Source organism: Colossoma macropomum, unplaced genomic scaffold, assembly GCF_904425465.1.
Source record: "Colossoma macropomum unplaced genomic scaffold, Colossoma_macropomum, whole genome shotgun sequence".
Taxonomy (NCBI): domain Eukaryota; kingdom Metazoa; phylum Chordata; class Actinopteri; order Characiformes; family Serrasalmidae; genus Colossoma; species Colossoma macropomum.
This window is the reverse complement of record NW_023494800.1, coordinates 24,612,061-24,635,037: the sequence shown is the minus strand read 5'-3', so window position 1 is coordinate 24,635,037 and position 22,977 is coordinate 24,612,061. Positions and strand designations below refer to the sequence as shown.

The window sequence follows — 22,977 nt, the reverse complement described above, 5'->3', positions numbered from 1 at the left end:
TTTTTCTAAAGGGTTTTAGGAGGAGAAGGAAGAAGGCGAGCTGAGCGTATTTCATTGCTCTGAAAGTGGTTGTAATTAACTTAAAGCAGTCATAAACAGTTGTCACTGAGATGAATTGAAGTACTTTATGTTGCAATACTGATCTGTCTCTGGTACACAGTGCCGTAGTAAAGGTGATAACTAATTAATAGCCCTTCTGTCTTTGAAAATGCAGCACCAATATGTAACTCTATTACAGACCAGGGCAGGGGGTTTGCTTTGGCAGTAAAATGTAAAACACAATCAGAGAAATATATAGTATTTCTTCCTTTACATTCCCAAACCTGTCATCTCAGTTGGTGCCGGCCAATGAAGCCAGCGCAATATTTTTCAATGATTGTGCTACACGTTTCCCCTGTCACAAAGCATCCCCAGGTGTACGTCTCAATTTTCTCCACAACTGCTTTCTGTATTATGGGTTCATGTTTCATTGATTCTCCTTCAAAATCTGAATCTGCCAGAGCCTTCAGTTCAAAACACCCATGCAGGGAACAAATTGATCACCCAAGGAACTACAGAAGAAACTGAGCTGTTCATCTTTATCTCTTTTGCCCTATTCCGTCCCCATTTTCCCTTTCTTAGACCCGCAATACTCACCTGGTGTCTGTTCGGCAGAAGTGCGTGAGTCGTGACCTTTTCGCCCCCATCGGCTCCACAAGAAACAGGCAGCAGAGCACTTGGGCCATTGCCCCTCTGGTTGGGACGTCAGGACGCTCTACTGAAGTGGATGCCACAAATAGAGGCCCTGGTGAAGGATCTGAGTGCCAGGTCCTGTGGGTGGAGAAGTCAAGTTTTGCAACAGTATTGAGAGATCACTTGAGTTACACTAGCAAGCTGAGCAGCCGTGTTGGCTCATTGAACTATGGGGTGGCTTGCATACAACCATGGCAGCAGTAAACAGGATTACATATAAAATGGCAGGCATGTCATGAGTTGGCGTTGTCAAGGGATTTTCTCTCTATTGCACTCATTTGTCACAGAATAGGCGAGTTAATCCTGGATGAGACCCGTGTCGAGTCTCAATTTGCGTAGTGAACTTAATAATTATGCTAGCCACCTGGTCTCGACTTTTGTAGTCATGTTGTTAATACAGAGATTTGTCCAGTAGAAGATCACCTATGTGCAAAAACCCAAAAGCTCTCCTGACTTTGATTTTGTTAAGGGTCAGTTAAGTTATAGCTCCCTACCACTTCTTCTTAGCTGAAAACGTGTAGGCTAAATTGCAGGGGTGTAAATTAGGGATGCATGATGCATGATTACTGGCATCAGACTGCTGTTTAGATTTTATTGGTTTACAAATGTGGTATTTGACGAATTTATTGGACCCTTTACCTCAGCAGCACATGCTGCAGTGGTGGCCTGGCTCCGGCGGCCTGCAGTGTATACTGGTAGACCTCTGCATCCTTGTCCAGGGTCTCTACCACCTCGCTATGCTGAAGGTCACTCTGCCACTGCCCATGTTCCCTCAGGATGCGCTGAAGGACTTCTTGCTGCGGGGAATCCACTTCCACTGTCCCCCTCCACAACAGCAAGGGGTAGCCTTCCTCCATCTGCAGCAGAGGGTCTCGAGTTACTACCTGCCCTTCCATTTCCCCAGCTACTACCTGCCCTTCTGTTTCTGAGGTCCCTCACACCTCATTTGGCTGCCTTTTATCAGCATGTTCAGGACAAATAAATGCTCACCTTTTTAAATGCCACGTCCACATGATCTGAGGTGGAGCAGGTTACCCAGCCTTTGGGCTTCTCTCTAGCCTCCCTCAGGAGCTGCTGTACAGTAAGATCCAGCCTAGAGCGGTCTGCTAGATCAGCCTCACTGCTGTGCGAAGGAGAGCCGAAGCTTCCGTCCATATTGAGGGCATCTTCATAAAGGCTGTTAGGATTCTGGTCCTCCCAGTATTGTGGCATCTGCATTGATGTGAGAATTAGTCTAATAGGTAAGTGGTATTTAGATATGTGAAACTTTAACACAACTAAATAAGGATCAGAGGCTCCAGGCCTTAATTCCTCATTCTCACAATGACATACTTTGCATACACTCACCATCCACTTTATTAGAAACTCCTTCCTTGCACTTCCTTTCACTGGCCCCTTTATTAGAAACAACAACTGGTAGGTCCACTTTATAGGTGGACAGTTACTGACTAGCTCACCTGTTGCTGCACAATTTATCAGCCACCCTCTTCCTTATTCATCATTGGTAAGTTTGTTACCACAGGATTGCTTTGACCAGTTATTATTTGGGTGGGTTCTCAGCACAGTGGTGTTTCTAGGCTGAAAGTGGTCCACCACCAAAAATGTTCGGCCAGAAGCTGACCACTGATGAGATAAAGGATGTCTAATTATGCAGCAAAAGAGGGGCTTGGTTTTTATCCCATCAAGGTAGAGGTTTCTATTAAAGTAGCCCATGAGTTTAGTAGGTTGATAGTAGTTAGTGACTAAGTTGTTGGGTAACAAGCCTCAAAATGAATGATTGAATAAAAGCCTGAAGTTTAAGGGACTAAATTGTAAATTGCATAAATTGTTCATAAAACAGTTGCAGTGTTGGCATTAACTAATAAAATTCTACTCACCATTCACTTCGCACATACTTTGTTATGAAACATGTTATGTGTAATGTTTTCAGACATTCACGCTTGGCCAGTTGAATTTTTAATCTACACTATCCTCACCAGAAAAGACTAAATTTAGACAGGAGTTGTAATTTGTCCAGCAAAGTAATTACAGACTACAGTAGTGAAATGCTCATAACCTTGATCCACTTATAAAGTTAACAATTATGCTGCAGATGGCCGTCTTGAATGTAGTATTTTTTCAGTAGGGTGAATTTTGCTAAAATGGGACACTTTCAGAAATATTACTTTCTTTATCACTTTTTTATAAGGCCAATGTCATAATCTGAAACGACATGTAAAAACCTTAAAATCTCCCTTACACTGTTCAAAAGCAAAAACCAAGAAATGCAAAACACAGGCAGGATGATCTTACTTAGAACCGCTGCTGACCAAACCCTAATTTTTTTTTTTTTGAGATACTATTACTCTAAAAAACTGTACAGAGGCTGATACTTAAATAGTTCACTTTCATGCATAATTAAATAATTTTAATGATGTTTATGACTAATATCTGGGTGTCGGTGGAAGAAATGTATAAACCAAAACTGTCCAGTTTGCTTCATGCTTTTTGAAAAGCCGAGCAGGTTCTTTCTTTGTGGTCAAGCAAACCCAAGCCTCTGGAGCTCCTTCTGATGGGGTGTAAAACCTCTGTTGGCCAGTACATATAATTACAACAACTATTATTATTATTATTATAATTATTATTATTGTGATTATGCTGAATGGCTGTCTCAGTAAAAATATGTGGTAAAGTGGGAGAGAGGAAAACTTGCTTACAATAAAAAGAATTAGAATTAGAATTAATTTCTAGATTTTCTGCTGTGCTTTTACATCCACTTCCACAGGCGTATCATTTATAAATCCTAAATCAGATTTTACTTCTTAGCTTTAACATGGTTGGCCTCATACTGCTGCAACTGAATACCAAATTACATTTTTGTTGATTTTGTTGATTTTCTGAGTAAAAAGCCACACCCCCAGAAATGACATCACAAACATATAACCTCAACAATTTAACCCCTTTACTTCCACAAGATGAACTCAGTAAGGATTTTTGATCATAGAAGTAGAGGAGACGTATGAATGTACAGAGAATCAAGCTGAAGTGTCCCACTTTACCAGTATTCACCCTTTTTCATACTCACTGCACCAGCAGAGACTAAGGACACTGTATCAGGGCTCCATCTTGTTGGGTATACATTGCCCATACATGTGAAACAAGCTATCATTAGCTCTAATGCAGTGGAAAGGGGTGACCGTACCTGGAAAAGGCGTGTGCACTCAGCTACCATATGTGCCAGCCCCTGAGTGGCAGCCAGGTTCTCACTCAGGTCCCTCTGGTCCGGCCTTCCCAAGCTGTACTTCCTGTGGCTTGACCTGTGCCGGAAAAACAGGAAACGCTATTCATCAAAAATTAATGTGTTCCTATAGACCTTCTGCACAAAATCAGTAAACGCTTTTTTTTTTTTTGGATAGAAAATTCTCTGATTTGTTAAGTTTTCTAACATTGCCGTGATAGTTTTCAGTGCCTCTGAACTCCAGTTATAGGACTTTGCTATGAGTGCCACATGTACGTTCATGCTGTACCAGTCATCCTACTGCACAGAACCTGTTTGCTGTAGAAAAACTTAAACATACTGGAGTTTTTTTTATTTTGATTTTTAAAAAAGGAAAACATCCTTCTGTCTTTCAAAATTAAAAGAGGTTCCCACATAACTGGCTTAATTTGTATTTAGCTGTTGTGCTCCATTCACCCAAATTCATTAAGGACTCATCAGTGGGCGCCCTCTAGTGTTTAATTAGTCATGTTTCTGGTATAATGGGAGAAATAGGAAGTGGCCGTGCTCTAGCGTTACATTGCTCACACTGTGACCTGGCTGTGATGTTTTGTGGATGTCCAAATTAGGATCGTTCCTTCCCTTGGACCCTATGTGAAGGCTCAAGAGGGAGACTATTGATATGACAAGTAGCAATTGTTCCCTTTTGTGCTTCATTTTCAAAAGAATATTGAGTTGTGAAATACACTTGGAGATCCTATTGTGTGTCTAACGTTTCATTTTTTTCCCCATTCACGGGAAAAAAAAAAGGTGATTTCCCTCAATCCACTTATTTTTTCCAGTGTTCCTCCTAGCAGCACTCGGTGTCTAGGCACGGAAAAAGATATCAATCTGCAGTGTGCCAATTTGCAGCACTCCACCCAGAGCTCAGCAGGAAGGCAGAAAGAGCTTGCTGGCTCCACGGCAGCTGGCGCGCAAAGTTGGTGGGAGCTTGTTCGATTGTTTCTGAATCAGCCGCCTGAATGCGTTTACTCTCTGGAGCCTGACTGTGACATCATTACATCTCAACTTCCCCTTGTGTCTGATATCATGGCCTGTCCTCTCTAAACACAGCACGAGAGGGACAAGGCAACGGCTAAGTGCTTATAGTGTCCCTGGACTACATAGCCAATGATCTTAGATAACTGATCTCAGGCTTGGAAGCTAATGAGAAAACCTGTGCCACAAAATCCAGGACAAATAAAAATGAAGAAATAAAGTTCAAAGAAACGTTGTTCTGAAATATTAATCATTTGTACAAAATAGGTCTCTCTCTTTCACTCTTGTACCTCTTCTGAGTGTTAAACCGGTTGAAATGTATTACAAATATAATATCTCCCTTATCAGGGTGAAACTAAAACCAGCTGTGGGGCTATGCTACGTTACATAAGTAGCCTTCGAACCAGAAATGTGTTGCAAAACATTGCAAATGGACTTTGGTGGGGCTTGATGTAATCGTTATTGTGCTGAACTGCCCTCCAAATAAAAGTTCCATGCTGAAGGAAAATGTGGAACTAATTAAAGTTTCACAAAATAGGCCAGCGCTAGTAAAACAGATGTGAGGCAACCTGGCAAGTAACCCAATAACCTGGCACTAACTCAACATTATGCAATATTATAGAAAGTTGTGTAATTGCTAGAATATCAGACAGAGGCTAATCTCTCTTTTTCCCCTCCAAATACCTGCTGTTGGTGCTCTCTCTCTTAAGGACGTTGAGGTGGAATAGAGAAGGCGCCAAGCACACTGCAATATTGGTGGGGGTCATCTGGTTTTCCTCCACGCAGGCCACCACTTCTCGGAGGAAGAACAGGAGGCTCTGAAGTGCCTCTCGATTCTCATCAGGCAGAAGGAAGATGGCGGCCTGGGCTGCTGCAAACTGTTGATCCTTTGGGAAGTCTATGATAAATGAGAGGAAGACTTAGTGCGAGAAATCTTGGCCTGGACAAGAAAGCCAAGTTAGCTTTGAGTTCAAACTCATTTGTCATATATTGAGTTTACAACCAATTATATCATATATTGCTGATATAGATATAAATCAATACTGCTGATAATATATGATATAATGAGAAATGCAGCTCTTGTAAAAAATGTGATTTTGCTCTAAATATAGTTCATCTTTCAGTGCCCCACTGAATAAAGGTGCACTTTGTAGGTTTACAATTACTGACTGTAAATGGTCTGTTGCTATGCATAATTTGTCAGCTGCCTTCTACTCCATCCATCAATGGAAAGGGACCACCTAAGACCACCACTGAGATTATTTGGGTGGTGGACCATTCTTAGTACAGCAATGGCACTGACATGATATTGGCATGTTAGTGGAGGCTATGGTGGAACAAGTATATCAGGCACTGCAGCCTATTGTACATCAGTAAACAGACATCTGTTTAAAAACAGTGCAATGCTGATTCACATCTACCCAGTGCTAAAACAATGGCACCAACAGAAACAACAAACAACAAGACAATAATAGAGGTTCCTAAGGTTATTTGTAATAAATAGAAGAAAAAAAAACATTATGAACATTATTGAGTCTGCACATTCTCCATTGGAGTAAACAGTTTTCTCCTCTTTTATTGGAACCCTCCAAATAAATACATTGATTTTTCACTGTAAAAAAGAGGTCTGCCTGGGAGTGCTTACACTGGTAGATGTGCAGGAAGCTCTCACACAGCTTGCTGGAAAAGACAGGCTCAGGTAGGTCTCTAAAATATTGCTTCAGCATGTCAGCCACATCAAAGGCTGACTGGCCCTCAAAGGAAACTCCGTCAGGGTCAGCCTCCACCATGTCCCTCAGGTACTGAATTCGAGATTTGACCCCAGGCTTCCGGAAGAGGCCAACCTGTGATTTGGTAAGAATTTTAAAATGTTTGTCATAGCGCTTCTCGGAGTGATTCGTCGATTACAATCCTTCACAAAATTATTCATGAAATCTCAAGTTTCACCACAAATCTTTTGGATTATTTGGCATGATTCTGCATCATTGCTAAGAATGCACTGACAATACGCCTTTGCGTATTTTCTCAGCAGTGGACAATACCCCTTTTGGACAATACAACTTTTTTTTGTTTTACCTTTAAGTGGCTCAGAATTTTATTTTGCTCAAAATATTACTAAATACTTTATTGAATACTATTACAATCAATTATAATGACATTTGCACACCAGTATGCTCCTAACATGGCTTTCCTTTATGAAGTGAATGACTGTTTGGAAAAGAATGATTGACACGCCCCTCAGCCAATCACAACTGTCATTGCGCTTAAAGATACCCCCAAAAGAGTCTGGGAAGCATGTTCAATTAAAATCCTAGTAAGACTGTCCAGAACTGAGGGCCGCTGTCTCAGTGCCCTGTCGCCTGTGCTGCCCGAGTCGGTGCCTTAGGAGGCAGCGTTGTCCGCTGTGTCTGTGCTGGTGTTATGTCATTGTTTTGGCGCTCACCCAGAGGATTATGGAAAATATAGGAAGTGACATATACACATACGCTGCCTTCAATTCAGACATGACTGCGTGCCTGACTGCTTCATGATGCTGTCTGAGTGGGTAGCGTTTATTATGTTTTAGACAAAGCCTGAGAAAGTCTGTCAGGATTCACGAAAACTCCCCTATGAAAAACTCTCGACGGCCCTTAAGACAAACCCTAAGAAGTTCTTAAATTTTCCCGCTCGCGGCTTAATTAGCAAGCTGATTGGCTCTTTTCACTGAAGGGCGGGACTTTCCCCCCGTAAGCGGACGCCATGTTGAGTGTTACAAACTTTCCCGTTCATATTTCAACCGGTGACCGGTCTCCTCATTAAGAACGTCTCTGGGTCAGAAACACGCTATCCTGATCGTCTGAAAGGTGCTGTTTTTACTTCACTTCTGAAGCTGAAAGAGTTTCTAGTAAATTATGTGTAGTAACCAAACTCACAGCTGGCTTTATCCTGCTCAACGTTACCGTGCTTGCTAAACGTCATTGTGGCCTTACTTAACGATAAATAAGTCCAGTGAGGTATTTAATTTAGCTTTTCTCAACTTAGCTGTTGACAGTTATAGTTAGCTTGATACATTGATCAGATTAAACAGTACTGTGCTCACCTTTAAGATTAAACCATACCATTTAAAGATAAATATTAACACCCGCGTATGTATGTCATCAATATTTTCATTAAAGTTACTAACTAGAAGACCTCGTGTTGTTAGGAAGCGGCGTGTCCTCAGCATCTAAGGCTGCTCTCATTACCTCCAGCGTTAGCTTTAGCATTAGCTTATCTGAAGGGCTCGCTTCCGTCTATTAAACCTCTGCTGTAACAAACAGTGGCTAAAGGTTTCCCGTGTTTTGAGTAATGTAAACATGGTTTCTAGAGTCCATTTGGATTTAAATTGGTCTGCATTCACGTTGACAGTATTTTTTTCTCTTTCTCCATTTCTGGCAGCACTATGTCAAAATATTGATCTTGAAATTATGATTTATTTTCTTTAAATATTGACTTAGCCTCTCGAAATATTGACCTAAGTATATTGAACTAATGACTTAATTTACTTGAAACACTGAGTTAATATCTAGAGATGTTGAAATAATATGTAAGTAAACATGTAAATAAAGGTAAGTAATTATTTTGGGATAATATGTCATTATTTTGGCATAGTAGGTCAATATTTAAAGAAAAGAAGTCATTGTTTTGACATAATAAGTATTTCAAGAAAGTAAGTAGATTTTGAGATACATCAGTCATTATATTGTTAGTAAGACAATATTTTGACATACCAGTGCCAGAAAAAAAAAAAGCAAAACACAGGCAAGTTATTTCTCCTCTAGCTGGCAGGAATAGGCTTTCATAGTTAGTAGTGCTACCATGTACCTGAATTGAAAGTATCTAAGGGAGGCTAGACTTGTGAGGATTTTGCAAATGGTCATGTCGGAAGCTCACCTGATCCAGGCATTCGGTCTTCAGGTATTCCATAGCTCTGAGGATGCTTGGGGGCAGAGGCTTCGCTGACTGCTGAACACTCTGGAGCAATGGCACCCCAAAAACCTTCCTGCTCTTGTGATCTGATGCTTTTATCTTTCTGTAGACTTTGGGCACTGTCCTGCAGAGGAACACACATAACTCTTACTACACAGTCAGCAGTTGCGTTTCTTATGTATGTCTGTGTCCTACAAAAAAATCCTTAAGATTTCAACAGCCTGCTGGGCAGATGTTTGAGTTGAGAAGCACCTCTTGTGCACCAACTCTGTTGATAAGTTTGTGAGTGTGCATTTTTGACATTTCATTTGTCTGGTGGGGTAAGCTCCTCGCTACCTCCTGAGCGTTTGAAAGCCTGATGAAACTGGCAGTAAAGAAATAAAGCAATTAACGTGGGCATGGTGGTTTTAATCCTTGAATACATATTGGGCTGTTAGCGAACGGCTCATGATAAATTTCAGACTGTCCATTTCATTCACCGCGGCCCATATTGATTTACATTCTGGAAGGCCCGTTTTCATTAGCCAGCGAACTGACTGCCATGGTTACAAGCTGTGTAGCTGAGGAGATAACCTGACAGCAATTTAAGGGCCGCTTCTCATTATTTCTATATAAATCAGGTTCAGGCACCTCCAGATAAAACTTCAAAGCCAGTCAAATCTTGCCTTGCAAGAGCGGACCAACCCGGACGAAACTGGCTTCGCAAATTTTCATACAATGTGGTTCCCCTTGATAGTGTTCCTTTCCATTAGACCTTCATTTCCAATCTGGCCTAGCACACTTTAACATCAAACTAGGCTGTTCAATTAAAAACAATATCAGCATCCACCTCATTCCATTAGCCTAATGATGTTCCACTAGTGCCTCAATGTGATTGTTTATATGTAAGAGGACCCTGACTTCCTGTTGCTTTGTAATAACCAGCAACTTATATTGTTCTTCACAGATGAAAGGAGAAGAGAAAATTTGCTGGACTGCAGCGGGCACCAGGCGAAACACATCTGAAATCAAGCTTCTTGTGCAGAATTGACGGTGCTGAATACTCAAGCAAGCGATCAATGTGAGTGTGCGCATCTGCCTGGGTAAATGTTGGGGGAGGTGGAGTGGGGGATCTTGAGAAGGTTATTTCTTTTGTAGTTAGCTCGATGGTTGTTAAAACAAATAGACCAATTACTCTCTCCTCAAAAAGTCAATTATGCTGTGCATTTCGCCTTAAGCAATCAGTTTTACCCCAGTTCAGTACACAAATGCATAATGTCAAACAGGTTATTAATTGTTCCATGGGGAGCCTGAGATGCAGAACTGAAATGTTTTGAAAAGACAGAAGAAAACAAACAAAAGAAGCAAGGAAATGGAAAATAAGAACTAGGGGCAATAGTTCATGTAGACAAGCTGGACTGCGGTGTTCTTAATCATGGTGTGGCTGTGCATTTCCTTTGTGGTGATATCTAAGGTCAGCACTATCAACCACTGATAACAAAGAGCCACCATTCTATTTCCATCCAGCCAGTTGGTTCTCTAAACTCTCATGTGTACTTCCTGAGATGCTCAAGGTGCCTGCTGTAGGTGGTGATCAACAGAGATCTTGATTTAGAAGGATTTGAAAAATTTTATAGTGACTGTAATACAGCTTCTGTGCAGTTATACAGACAAAGTCTGTTCACACAAAGAACTGCCATGGCAATTGTGCCTTTTTTGCAAAGCAGAATCACAGTGAGAGCCTTCTCCAAAGTTGGTAAAAGGGTGCTGATGAAAAAACTTCTCCCACAGTCACAGTGCAAGCTTATGCTTTGTCCTGCAGTCAAGGTGAAAGGGTTTGCTCTTCTTTTTAAGCGCACAGCTCTTGAAACCTCCTGTTTTGTCTGGTGAGAGGCGCGCCAAGGTTGCAACTCCATATAAATAATGAATGATTCACTAAACAACAGGTCTGCCTCTCTCTGTCTCTCTCACTCTCACTCACGCTCACACTCATCCAGACTCTCTCTCTCTCTCCTTCTCCCTTTGCCTTTTACTCCCTCCCCTCTCTTTATCTGTCTTCGCCCATCTTACCAGTTCCAGCCTTGCTTGCTGAAGGGTGAGTGTTTGTCCATCAGAGCAGTGAGCCTGAGCAGACTCAGTCTCCGTAGCATTGAAACATGTGGGGCAGGCTGGGCCTCGATGCCTGGGCTGGAGTTGCTCGTTAAGAAGGTCTGTTCACTGGACCAGTGAAGCTTCCGAGCGCTGAAATGTACAAAATAGCACAGTAGTTAGACTAATATCCTCTTGACCAGGCTGACTGTGATTAGTGAGAAAGTACTGGCTGTGTGCCAGAGAAGAGATAATGACATGGAATTTGATGCCTTCTTTTCATGTACCTTTGAAAAACAATGATTTCAGGAAGATTGTCTAACTGTCTCTTACCAAGAAGGGCGGTCTGTGGGCTCAGTGGTGTGCATTGGTGCCTCTGAGCTCTTGTCATAACTTTGCTCTAGGCCAGTCTGATCTGCTTCACCCGGCTCTTTGATCTCGAGGTGGATGTCAGTCAGTGAGGAGGGTGAAGGAGAGCTGCAGTGAGAGAAGTCAGAGTCTCCATCTTCAGACAGTTTTTCCGTCCATGAAGTGACCAACTGCTGCAGTCCGCTGATACGTTCCATTACGCTATCCAAGGCAGAAAACACATCGTCATCTGTAATTTGCAGATGATCTGGGACGTTGTCGTAAATGCTGACGCGGTGGGCATATGTCGCCAGGGGACTGCAGGGTGATTCCTGGTCTTTGGAACCACTGCTTCGACACCTTCGGCCACGGTACCCATGGAAGCTCCCGGTCCTCCAGTTGACGGAGGTGTTGTCGATGGGTGAGAGGATGGTATTGTGGCTTAAAGCCATTGGGAACGTGCCTGGCTTGTGATCACGTGGGATCTCGAAGACCGGGTTGGCACCCAAATTGCGTTGGTTGTGGAGCTCCTGCTCACTGATGTGGGCTTCTTCTGTTGCCTGGTTCTGTGCGTCAAGCCTCTTGCGGTTACTTCGGATCTTGGTGACTGGGCTGGGGGTGCTGACAGTGCTGCTGTTCTCAGAGGGGCTGCTGCTGGAGTCAGAAGGTGGTGAACAAGACACTGCACTACCAGCCTTATCCTGGAGTTGTGAAATGTCAAGGCAGTGAAACTGCTCTAGCTTGTCCTCACCTTGACCCTCTTGCAGCACAGGGCTGCTGATGACAAGCCGGGCTTTCCCACCTTGACCATGAGCCCGCAGGGTTGACCCTCGGAACCGGAGCTTCTCCATCTTCCTTAGCAGGCTTGGACCCTTCTTCACAGGAGGTTTTTCAGGGAAGCGTTCTTCGCTACTGAAACTGTGAGGCTCTCCTGGGGATGGAGGCCCACTGCAGGAACTGTCAGGGGACAAGGGCTTGTAGGTGGAGGAACATCTAGAGGAACTTCGGCTTGTCTCATGGTCTTCTGCAGTCTTGAGGGTGGCACTGCCCCCGTCGCTGTCGGCACTACTAGAGCTGTGTGTGGAGAGGATCTCGTGGTGTTCGCCGCTGTCCGAAAGAGAAGCTTCACAACTCTCTGACCTCCTGAGGCTTGGGACAGGGCTGTCCACTAATGGCAGGAAGTCCATGCCATCTGTACGTATCCAGCGCTTACTCTTACGGTCATAGGACCACTTGGGACTGATGGCACAGGGCTCCTCATCCTCATCTTCCTCTCCCTAGATTGACAAACAAGAGACAGGAGTAAGTTTTGCATGGTGCAGCTAAGATTACTAAAAGATTATAGACAGAGTTTTGAGCACTCTCTAGCAGTTAAGAGGATCTTAAAGCTTTGAGGCTTCTTGAGAAACTCCATGTAGTATGTTACTGTATTGTTTGCCAAGATATGGAAATGGAGGGTGGGTGAAGCACTCATAGAAAGGGGTACAAGATTTGGAACACAGTTTGTGTACTTGTGTGAAAGTTTATCCACAGGCTTTCTTTTGTTTATATGATGAGGCTGTGCTCAAATATTTCTCATAAACTTACTCGTCTTTTGAATCTGCTCAACTCCAGCTTCATCTCCACACATTTGTTTAAGGTGCCTAATCTCCTGTATGCAGAAGAAAGCACAACTGTCAAAAAGGTTGAATGCTGTGATGTCTCCCAAAGTCCCTCCATTAATGACTTGCAAAAAAAAGTATGCACTCCAGCAACAGAGCATGCACTTCTACTGCTGGTGTGGAAAACATCACCCTACCTGCAGAGAGACTCTATAGCATCATTATCCAGGAATTCATGATCACTCTTTACCCAATTTAAGTCAATTGGGAAATGGCAATCTAGAAAACAAACACAGCAAATTGAATTGCAGTATAAGTGTTTGCTGTTGATTAGCATACATGTGGTTAGAGCTGTGATCAGTTTATCATAAAGCACGGCTAGGAATTTTACAGATAAATATTTACCTTTGAAAAGCTGTGCGTACTGGGGGAAGCCGGCTGCACGGAGCCAATCACAAGCCTCCTTGGCTTCAATCTCTAAAAAGAGAAATAGTGCATATAGAGTGAGTCATTTCTGGTTGTTCTGTTTTAACCAGGCAAACATTAGGGAGAATTCAGAACACTATTACCATTTAATTAAATTTACTTTTTAATTAACATTGAAAGAGAAACTTTTTGCCTTTTTTCATCCCTCCTTGTCTGTCCCCTTATTTCATTAATTTCTTGTGGATTATGTTGTGGAGGCGCTGACTAATTTGGTGCTAATTGAATGTCTTTGGCTTTCACATGGCAGACAGAGGGAAGGCGAAGCAGCCGGGGCCCTTTGATTCCAGCCTCGCCTGTGCCTGTCCCTCTATTCCTCTGCCACCCATTTGCTTTCACCTTTTCAGATTCTTTCCAAACACAGTACAGCAAGGAACAGATGGTGGAAACAAATCCTTTCTTTCGCACTGGCTGGCGAGCCATAAAACCTCTGCGCCTGGGACGGGTTCTGCCTTTCCCATAGGCAACCGCAGGGTCAAGGGAAGACAGCTGGACCGTCAGCTACATAGAGCAGATGGCTCCGATATGTAAACAGTGGGGGAATGGCGGAGTGAAGGCAGCCGCTTGCCGCTCTGACGCTAACACAGTGCGTGTAGACTCGTGTTGGATGTGCCTGGCTTCATGTCGCTTCGCTGTGGACGTGCACGCAGACTTTTGCCACAGCCCGCCTTTCCTGTTGTGGTACTTTGGCTGAGTCTAGCAGCCAGACTGTATCCCAAATAATGAGGTGCTGCATCTTCAAGATGCCTCACGCTGTGGCTGCGAATTGCTGTTTGGTGGTGGACGATAGTACCCAGTGAAAAAGCTGGTGTCCTTTATTATCTAAAACAGTTTATCTGTCTGTCTGTCTATCTATTTGTCTGTTAGACTTATGCGAAGGTGGACAGAGGTGCCAGTATTTGAATGCTGAAATCACTATTTGGGAATTTGACTGAGAAAATAAACAGGTTAAGATCAATGTGAGCGTGTTGCCAAGAACATGTTGCTGAGCACATGCCTGAGAAGGCAGATATAGAGTGGTCGTCTGTGGCACATCTTTTCTGCTAACAAGGCCAACTTCTCTAGCTGATGTTAGCAAGGTCCAGAAACAGTAAATATATAAAATATATTTTCTCCAAAAAAAAGTCCTCACTACTGATGTGAATCCGTTGTGCATCCCTGCTATCTAATTAATCTAAGTAATGTTTGAATTTCCCTGTTTTTTTCCCAGTACAGTTAAGTAAAAGCTGCAAAGGTTTTGTTAGCATGAAACAGCTGTTCACTAATTCTCTTGGTACATTTTGCGACAGTCAGCTTCATGGTAGTCAGAGTATATTTCTTAGTAGCAAGAGTCTTTAAAACCTAATGGTAGTTTAAACAGCTGAAGGTTTGAGGGGATCAAATGCGTGGAGTACGGCATGATTCCCAAAACAGTATGGTCATTATAATGTCATAAGTAAAAATTGCAATATTGCATTTCTCAAAATAAACCTGATTAGCCAACAAAGAGAGCATTTTGAAAAGTTAGATCTGTATTTTTAAGTAGTGTATCTGTGTAGCCATTCCTCTTCATGTGCCTCATCAATAAATGAATTGGCATATATCAACCCAAAAGCACAAATGCTGTTAACCCTGTGCACTGCTCTGTTGCCACCAGTTTAAATGCTTTTGCGTGAGAATTATATAAGCAGCGATGGTATCACATAGGCCTCCTTTAATACAGACAAGCAGGGAAAGGCACTTCCTTTTCCAGATACCCCAGGCGGCCCTACAGGAAGTCATGCTTTTAGGGTTTGGATGCTGATAACAGATGTAGCGTGCGATTGGCCCCCCTCCCACCCTGCAAGCCTCCGGATGCCTGCAAGCGTCTGAAGGGCCTGGGAGGGCCTTTGCCTATGGTGGTACGTGCTGCCTAGGCTGTATACTCTCTACATACACAAAAACCGCCACTTGATTAGCATCCGTCACAGTGGAAGTTCAACCCACAGCCCCTCCCGCCATTCGCTCTCTTCTCAAGAGGCCGCATACGAACAGACGCTCCATGTTGGAGCCCCCTAATAAAGTACTACAGTGAGTCCCTTGAGGCCACAGCAACTGCCATGAACGCCAACCTTCACTAGAGCTGCTTGCGAGTCGATTGACATGAGAAAAGCATCTGTGGGACCCCTGTGGGGCACAGAACATCTTGTTTTTGCTGACAGCTTGTACGATTCTAACCTTGAGTGTGTCTCAGCAAAGAGCATGCTGGGTCACCTTTAGCTTTTTGAATAAGTTAGGAAGGTGCACCGTAAGAGAGACTCGGGGGAGTTTTTGGGGGACCAGGGAGCTGAAAACGTTAAAGATAAATTTCCTGAAGTTACGGCAAGAAGAGCAGAATTCTGTTGTATCCCAGCAAAAGGGGTTGGTTGTGAAGGCAAGTGGTGCATTATTCACCAAGAAAGAGGCCTACTTTTCCATGTAGTAGAGCCACATACATTCAGAACACCAATGTTTGAAAGCCCTGAAACGATCAACGCCTTTCTCTGTAGGGACACTTTAGCTGGCAAAGAAGGTCCCCGTTGAGGCCCTTGAATTAGCTGCTACACTTCTGGAACCAAAGGGCCTCATGCCGCAGTGATTGCGCCAAAATTCCAGTCATTTTCACGTAATTGCCCATTTTGTTAGAACGACAAAACCTCCCTGGTAGCTGTCACAAGTTTATATCAAGAATAACATTATTCACTGTAACGTCATCATCAGGAGGACGCAAAAAGAAAAACAGCCTAATTATGGTGACAGTTCATTGGCTCCTTTACCGTCCCAAGCGCCTGACATGGCACAGAGAGTTTTGAGTGGTATAAATACACAGGATTTTCCATGGCTTTGAGGCCAGCTGTTCTTTCTCTCTCTACCACATGTACAATTTTATTACTGACAGCTCTGATTTGGGCGCAAACAATCCTTCTCTGATCTTGCCAGGTTTGGCAGGTAGAGAACCATTAGGTCATAGGTATAATTGCTCATGCACTCTGTTGTTACCTCTGGTTGCTAACAACAATGTTTAGCCAGGGCCAATGGACAGAGTAGCTCCTCGTAACTTAACCTTCAGCTTCATGGAAATCATTAATTGCAAATTACAGTGCATCTGTTACAGTCAATGAAAGTAGATCACTATGTGTGTGGTAATACAATGGTCATTTTTTAGCATACACAGAATACAAATGTTTTTTTTTGCGTTAATCTTTACATAATATACGTGCAAAATATACAAACTAGGGGTGATACAGCAAAAATATATCATGATGCACAGTATGTATCACAAGGTTGGAACAGAAAACAAGTAGTTCTACAATTGAACAATACATTCAAAAACTGAATGCAGTGTTTTTTTTTCAGTGTCCTTAAAGAAAAGCATATTGTGACATAATTACATTAACAATAAAATATTTTCATAATCGTCAACCCCTCTACAGGTTTTTATATATCAATTCCTGAGAGATTCCTAAAAACAGGCGGGATCACATGAAACAGTGGCATAATGTATGAATTAGCAACTGAATAGTCACACCGTAATCTTAATTCTTAAAGTACACAGTGAAGGTGCCAGTCAGATTCTCATGAGTGTTCCCAATATTTGACAAAAGCCTTAAAACTAGAAGTAAAACATGCGCCAAATTCTACAAGCACAGCATGTTCAGATGGCTCCAAGATGTTCGTGTTTATTCACAAAAGCCCACATTTACATCTTTAATTAAGGAACATTTTGATCTCATTAAATCAGTCATTAAGTTCTCGCACCTGCTTCAGTGGTCCAATCTCAGCCCCCCCCAACCACTTGAGCTCTATTTCTAAACAAAGGATTTATTCTAACACCTACATGATCCTCCAGTTGGCTGCGGATGCTAGAGATGTCAAACAGTTTAAATAGCTCTGTGTCCTTAAAACTGTATTCACTATATTCAAAATGTATCTTATTACATACACAGTGAGCGCTGGATTTGTCTTGTTTAGTTGAATACGAGAAGCAGTAAAGGTATATAAAATATATAAAAGTAAAAAAAACAAGTTCACTTACTTGTAATCAACATTGTTGTAGAGTTGATTCTTTTGTTTGGACTTCAAGCACAAATATATTGCCGGTTACAAGTGACAAAAGTGCGATAAATAGTTACAAACATTACAAAAAGAACAAAAATGACTAATAAAATAATATAGATGTTCCTATGTACAGAGCTAGGTAGTTCTCTTGCTCATACTGGTCACCATAATGAAATCAGTTGGAAGGCTTTCCCCTTTGCTCTGACCGGACCATACCAAGTGCTTTCAACTCTGAGAGGGTGGATTCCACAGTGCGTCAGACAAAGACAGGGGTCAGATTTGTGTTCAAAGTGCCCAGAAATATTTCAGGCACTTGCTGAGCAACTGCCAAGTTTTATCTAGGCATTTATGTTGTTAAAGCTTGAAATGGTCAGTGGTAGTGTAACGCCTAACTCCTGGTGTTTGTGGTGCATGGAGAATTCATTAATATTTCAGATGTTCAAATTTAATTCAATTAAATTCTAATTTTTGAAGATGGCACAGTGTAACTTCTTTATTTCTGAGACCTTGAATATGAGCTGATCTATATCAGTGCTGAAACTAAAATAAAAAAGCTGCTTTAGATTGACTTTATTTTACATTATGTTGCACTTTAAGCAACACAATGATATTTCAGGCTAAATCTGTTACAGAATCAGATCAGATTCTTTCTCCCCCCCCCCAAGGAAATCTGATCCAACATTTTCTACTGGGTATCAAATCAGTGCCATCTCTGTTGATACTCTAGCTTTGCAAGAAAATTATATGTAAAGCTGTAATCTGAGATAATAGTATGTAAAGCTGTTGATCTGGGTAGGAAGCATTTGTTCCAAAAACTTTAACATTAGTGTACAAATATGAATGAAACACAATATGTTTGCTTAACCATTTCCAAATCTCTCCTCAAGGAAGCTTAGTATTTACAGTTATCATCCAGTACCTGCTTCAGCTAATAAATTATTCTTTAAATTAAATCAGGTGCTGCTGATTGATTTTAACATACCCATGCAGTGACTGGAGAGCAGCAAGAATTCTGGAACCAACTGCATTGTTCTAACTGTATTCTTCTAACCAACATATCAATAACGTTTTGAATAGCAAGCAAAAAAGCACTGCTGGGAAACAGGTTAAACAACGTTCTTGGCTGCCTTACTACACTGTACGTGTTCACATAATTTGTGGTTATTATGGAATGGAATACAGTGCGTTCAAACTGTTATATTCAGAAAATGGTGTTCCTAATTGTCTGTGGACTAATATAAGTTTCATGTGAGATCTTGAAGTCAGGTCAGGAGAAAGCTGCTTCCTGCCCTATACAATGCTTCCCCTGTGTATAAGGTCAGAGGCCAACAATGTATGACTAAGAAGCATGTCATCCTGCACACTCTTAAAAATAAAGGTTCCTAAATGGTTCTTAACTTAAAAGTACAGTTCTAGGACTAAGAATGTGCATGGATATCTAAGAACATGATAAACAGATGCCAGTGTTTGAGTACTGAATCACTGTTCCCATATTTGCTACATTTCTTTACAGGAAGATAAAATATACAGACCAACAATTCAGTGAAACGATTTTGTTTTAATTGAACTGTAAAATGTGAGAGTTTTGCTTGTTCTTGTGAAGTATGTTATGTTATACCACTACTGCTACTTTGAAACATGAGTGCCTTAACGTGAGCACATTGCCAATGCGTTGTTAAGATGACACACTAACATGCTGATGAGAAAAAACGCCTGTAAAAGACTAGGAACCTCCATCAGCATCCGGTGTTGTACCAGTTAGCTGTAGTTTTAGTTCATTAGCTCATCTGATGCAGCCTCCTTTATGTTACTCATCCGAATGAAAACCTACAGATTTCCCTTAACTGAATTATAAAACATTTCGAAATGTATTTCCTGTTTTTTTTAGTGCTGTCACCTAAAAAGGTAAGCCACAGTTCTACGTTAATTTCAGCCAAAATCTTTTTCAGATTTTTTTTTTTGTCCTTCCTGTGGTTAACTGGATATCCATTTATTGGATGTTATATACCCTTATAAGTACCCAGATATTAAAATGCACATCCCTAGTATACAACTTTTTACTTTATGAGCAGGTTCTTTAAACTTAGACAAGGTTCTTCAGATTTATTCATCTCAGTTACAATAATGCTGAAAATGTCTCATGGGAACCAAAAGAGTGTAAAATAAATTGTATCAAAATAGAATCAATCCAAAATAAATAGTTTAGGACAAGCTTACATGTTATTCCACTCGTGAAAATGTCCTACAGTAGCTGAAATGCCTTGATCTTGTACACTTGCTTTCACATTAAAGCCATAGCTGAAACCGCTGGTGGTTCCAGCAGAAATTTCACGAAGGTCTGAATACCTCCAACTAAGTGTACATACTCACACATATAGCCCACTCAGAGAGCTAGGAAGCTAATGACCACCCTTAAACTATGGCGAAGCCCATCACGGCTAATAGTCTAAGGCTTCATTAGGATGGAGTCCCATTAGCCTTAATGGCTCTCTTAGGTGTTTGATTACATCCTCTCGAAAAGCCTGAAGTTTCCAGCATTTCTGTGTTCGGTTCAGAGAGAAGAAAATTAAAGAGCGTGTGGCGTGGAGAGAGACAGGATGAGGGTGTGGGGGTGGGTGCTTGTTCTGTTTTTCCTCAATCCATTTATGGGCCTTGAAAGGATTTCTTAAGAAATATTTTCCAACTTTGTCACAGCTTGACCTGACACGTCACTGAACAGGCCAGAGATTGATGTGGACCTTCAGCTCCGACTGCCAACTCAGCACTTAAGGTGTCTGGCTGATGTCTGATGGCATATGAAATTTGTTCATTAGGCAGTAATAGATGATTGGCTTGAGACTGACATGTCAGTGAAGTACCTACAAAGATTCTTTGCATGGAGGGTGAGATGGTTGTGATCAAAAGCACTAACACTTTAACATTATTATTATTATTATTATTATTACATAATTATAGCTGTCGTACTGTGTTAAAGAGAAATTCCACTTATTTAAAAAAAAATCTGCATGATTTAGTTGTTGAGATGTAAACAAAGTCAGTTTGATGTGAAATTGTCTGCATCACAAATATAGCTATTTTAGTTATTGTCCAAAATGACCAGTGGACCTGTCTTCCGAGTTTTATATGTGGTAAATCTGAGAAATATGTTTTTCTTTGGGTACTGTTTTGCCTTGCAATGCCCCATATATACCTCTACGCCTTGAGTGGAATTAAAAATATGTTTTAGACCAAAATCTTCTCTTAGAATTATCGTAAAACAATGTCTTAAGCATTAGATAGCATGTTTGTTACCATTTTATGTTATAGCTTTCTGTGAGGTAACTTTTTGCATTAAACACTTCAGACATCTGGTTCCTATCACTACCATTATGATCATTTCAGACTCTTAAGTTTCTCTAAATGGAATATTTTCGTTAAACAACTATGAATGACTTTGTTTATTATCATAACGGTTGAATTATGCTTACATAAAAAAACTGTGTAATTCCAGATAGAATATTACAGATAGACAGACAGTTGCAGAAGACAAACACTGTCATTGCAATTATCTCATATCTATTATCATGAGACACATTTTTATTGGAATATTTGAAACTACTAGTTTGTGTATCGCTTAGTTTAGTCATAGCTAGTTAGTATTAGTACTAAGTCATACTTGCAACAGTACAGTTTTATAAACAAGTACACACAGTTTCACTGATGCAAAGCACTCCTCGTATGAAACATCAGCATCTACTTGATCGCTAATAATGCTAATGGTAGAGACTTTGTAGCCTGTTAAACATGAGTGAGTGAGCCATGAGATGGTTCACATCTGACAATAAAACATTTTCACATAATACAGTTTCAAGATTTTTATTTTTAAAAACAAGGACAGAAAGGTGATTCTCTTATTTTCTCTAAATGAATCAAGACGCATTTTAACAAACTGTACATTAGAGTTGGACCATACACTCATAAAAAAGATGGTTCTTCATGGGTTCTTTAGTAAAGGGAATAGTTCTTTTTAGAACCATAAGTTTTATAGATAGAACCATTTCATATTTAAATTGTTCTTTGCATGGTGAAATGGTTCTTCAGATTGATGGAGAATGTGTTGTATGCTGTTTTATATAGAATGTTTTTGAATATTGTTCTATGTAGCACCAAAAGGGGTTTTCTGTTGTTACGATGTCAAGCTTGTAACAATGGAAGAATCCTTTTTGGTGCTATATAGAACCATTCACCTTGTAGAAAACATGAAATGGTTTTAAATAGAACTATTCCCTTTACTAAAGAGTCCTTGAAGAACCATCTGTTTTAAGAGTGTAGCAATAAAATACATCTCTGGCAAGACAAACCAATATCATAAATAGAGACATTAAACCATAATCAAATATATCATCTGCCTTATCATTAAGAAGGTATAAGGCTGAAAACTATTACACATGCTTAAGAAGGCCTTGTTACAGAGTCTATACCTCTCCAGAATTCTGTAGATTAGATCTATAAAGTCTGGATAGTGTGTACAGACCTAGTGGAGTAATGTAGACAAATATAATGTCTATTGAGTTCATGCATGCTAAAGAGGTTCTTAGGGTTTATACACTCTCGAAGATATTAAGCCAGTCTTCTTTGCTAATGGACCACCTCTGATTGCTCTCCCAGGTACTGTTTAGGGGCTCTTTTACTGAAGCTTCTTTTTTCTCAAGTTAAAATAAGTAAGCTTTTTCACATTCATATTACAGAAGCAAATCTTAGCTTAATGTTGGAATTTTATCTTACAGCATCTCAAGTTAGGAAGTCTTAACCTTCTAGATCGAAGTCGATAGTCAACTGTCATGCCTGTTACCTAGCAACCGACTGTATGCGCACAGCTAAAATGTAAACACGTAATCAAAGTAATCAAGTTAGTTAGCCAGACAGCTAGATACTGTTACGGATGTAAAAAAAGGTCAAACAAAACAGATTGCAAAACAGATTGCAAAGTGCAATAAACTTGAAGTTAAGAATATTGAGCCTCATTCACCAATATCTTCCTTAGTTGTTTCTTAAGCTACAAAGCTCTCAGGTATCCTCTTTTAAAAAATAGCAAACAATTACAAATGGACATCTTACTTCACTAGCCTCGCAATATTTCTACGTCATATCTCACACATCACTAGCATCGCCATATTTCTTATCTGAGATGCCCAGTAGTAGAGCACATCTTAACTTTTATTAATTTACTCCAGTTAACTCTAAGGTTCTTGTGGTGCCAAATCTATTTAGAGAGAGAGGAGTTATTGAGGTCTCTAAAGATGTTCCTACATGGATAGCAAAGATGTTTTTGACAGCTAAAGCAAATGAGGGAGAATGTTTGTTCTAATTACACTACCTTGCAAAAGAAAAAAATCCACCAAAAACACCAAACATCTAGATTTTCTCAGTAAAAGAATGTTCTATTAAAAAGATTTGTGAGGTTTGTTTTTACAAAGGTGTTGTGAGATCTGATACCCTCTGTAGCTAGCTGACCTAGAGAAATAGCCA

The 22,977-nt window shown here is 40.9% G+C and overlaps 1 protein-coding gene across 3 annotated transcripts in view; it reads right to left on the bottom strand.

Moving 5' to 3' along the window:
* The window catches only part of si:dkeyp-23e4.3 (rho GTPase-activating protein 7), a 70,846-nt gene that overhangs the window by 1,449 nt on the left and 46,420 nt on the right, over positions 1-22,977 (bottom strand). For 2 of the 3 annotated variants that reach the window (XM_036587648.1, XM_036587650.1), the window contains exons 2-13: positions 13,336-13,407; positions 13,128-13,209; positions 12,917-12,980; positions 11,315-12,606; positions 10,964-11,134; positions 8,879-9,038; positions 6,612-6,810; positions 5,651-5,864; positions 3,914-4,028; positions 1,723-1,944; positions 1,372-1,589; positions 637-810 (exon numbers count right to left, since the gene is read on the bottom strand). In XM_036587648.1, coding sequence (XP_036443541.1) covers positions 637-810; positions 1,372-1,589; positions 1,723-1,944; positions 3,914-4,028; positions 5,651-5,864; positions 6,612-6,810; positions 8,879-9,038; positions 10,964-11,134; positions 11,315-12,606; positions 12,917-12,980; positions 13,128-13,209; positions 13,336-13,407 — 2,983 coding nt within the window. Of the gene's footprint in view, positions 1-636; positions 811-1,371; positions 1,590-1,722; positions 1,945-3,913; positions 4,029-5,650; positions 5,865-6,611; positions 6,811-8,878; positions 9,039-10,963; positions 11,135-11,314; positions 12,607-12,916; positions 12,981-13,127; positions 13,210-13,335; positions 13,408-17,446; positions 17,724-22,977 lie in introns of those variants that run through there. The other variant, XM_036587649.1, reaches the window with a different exon arrangement.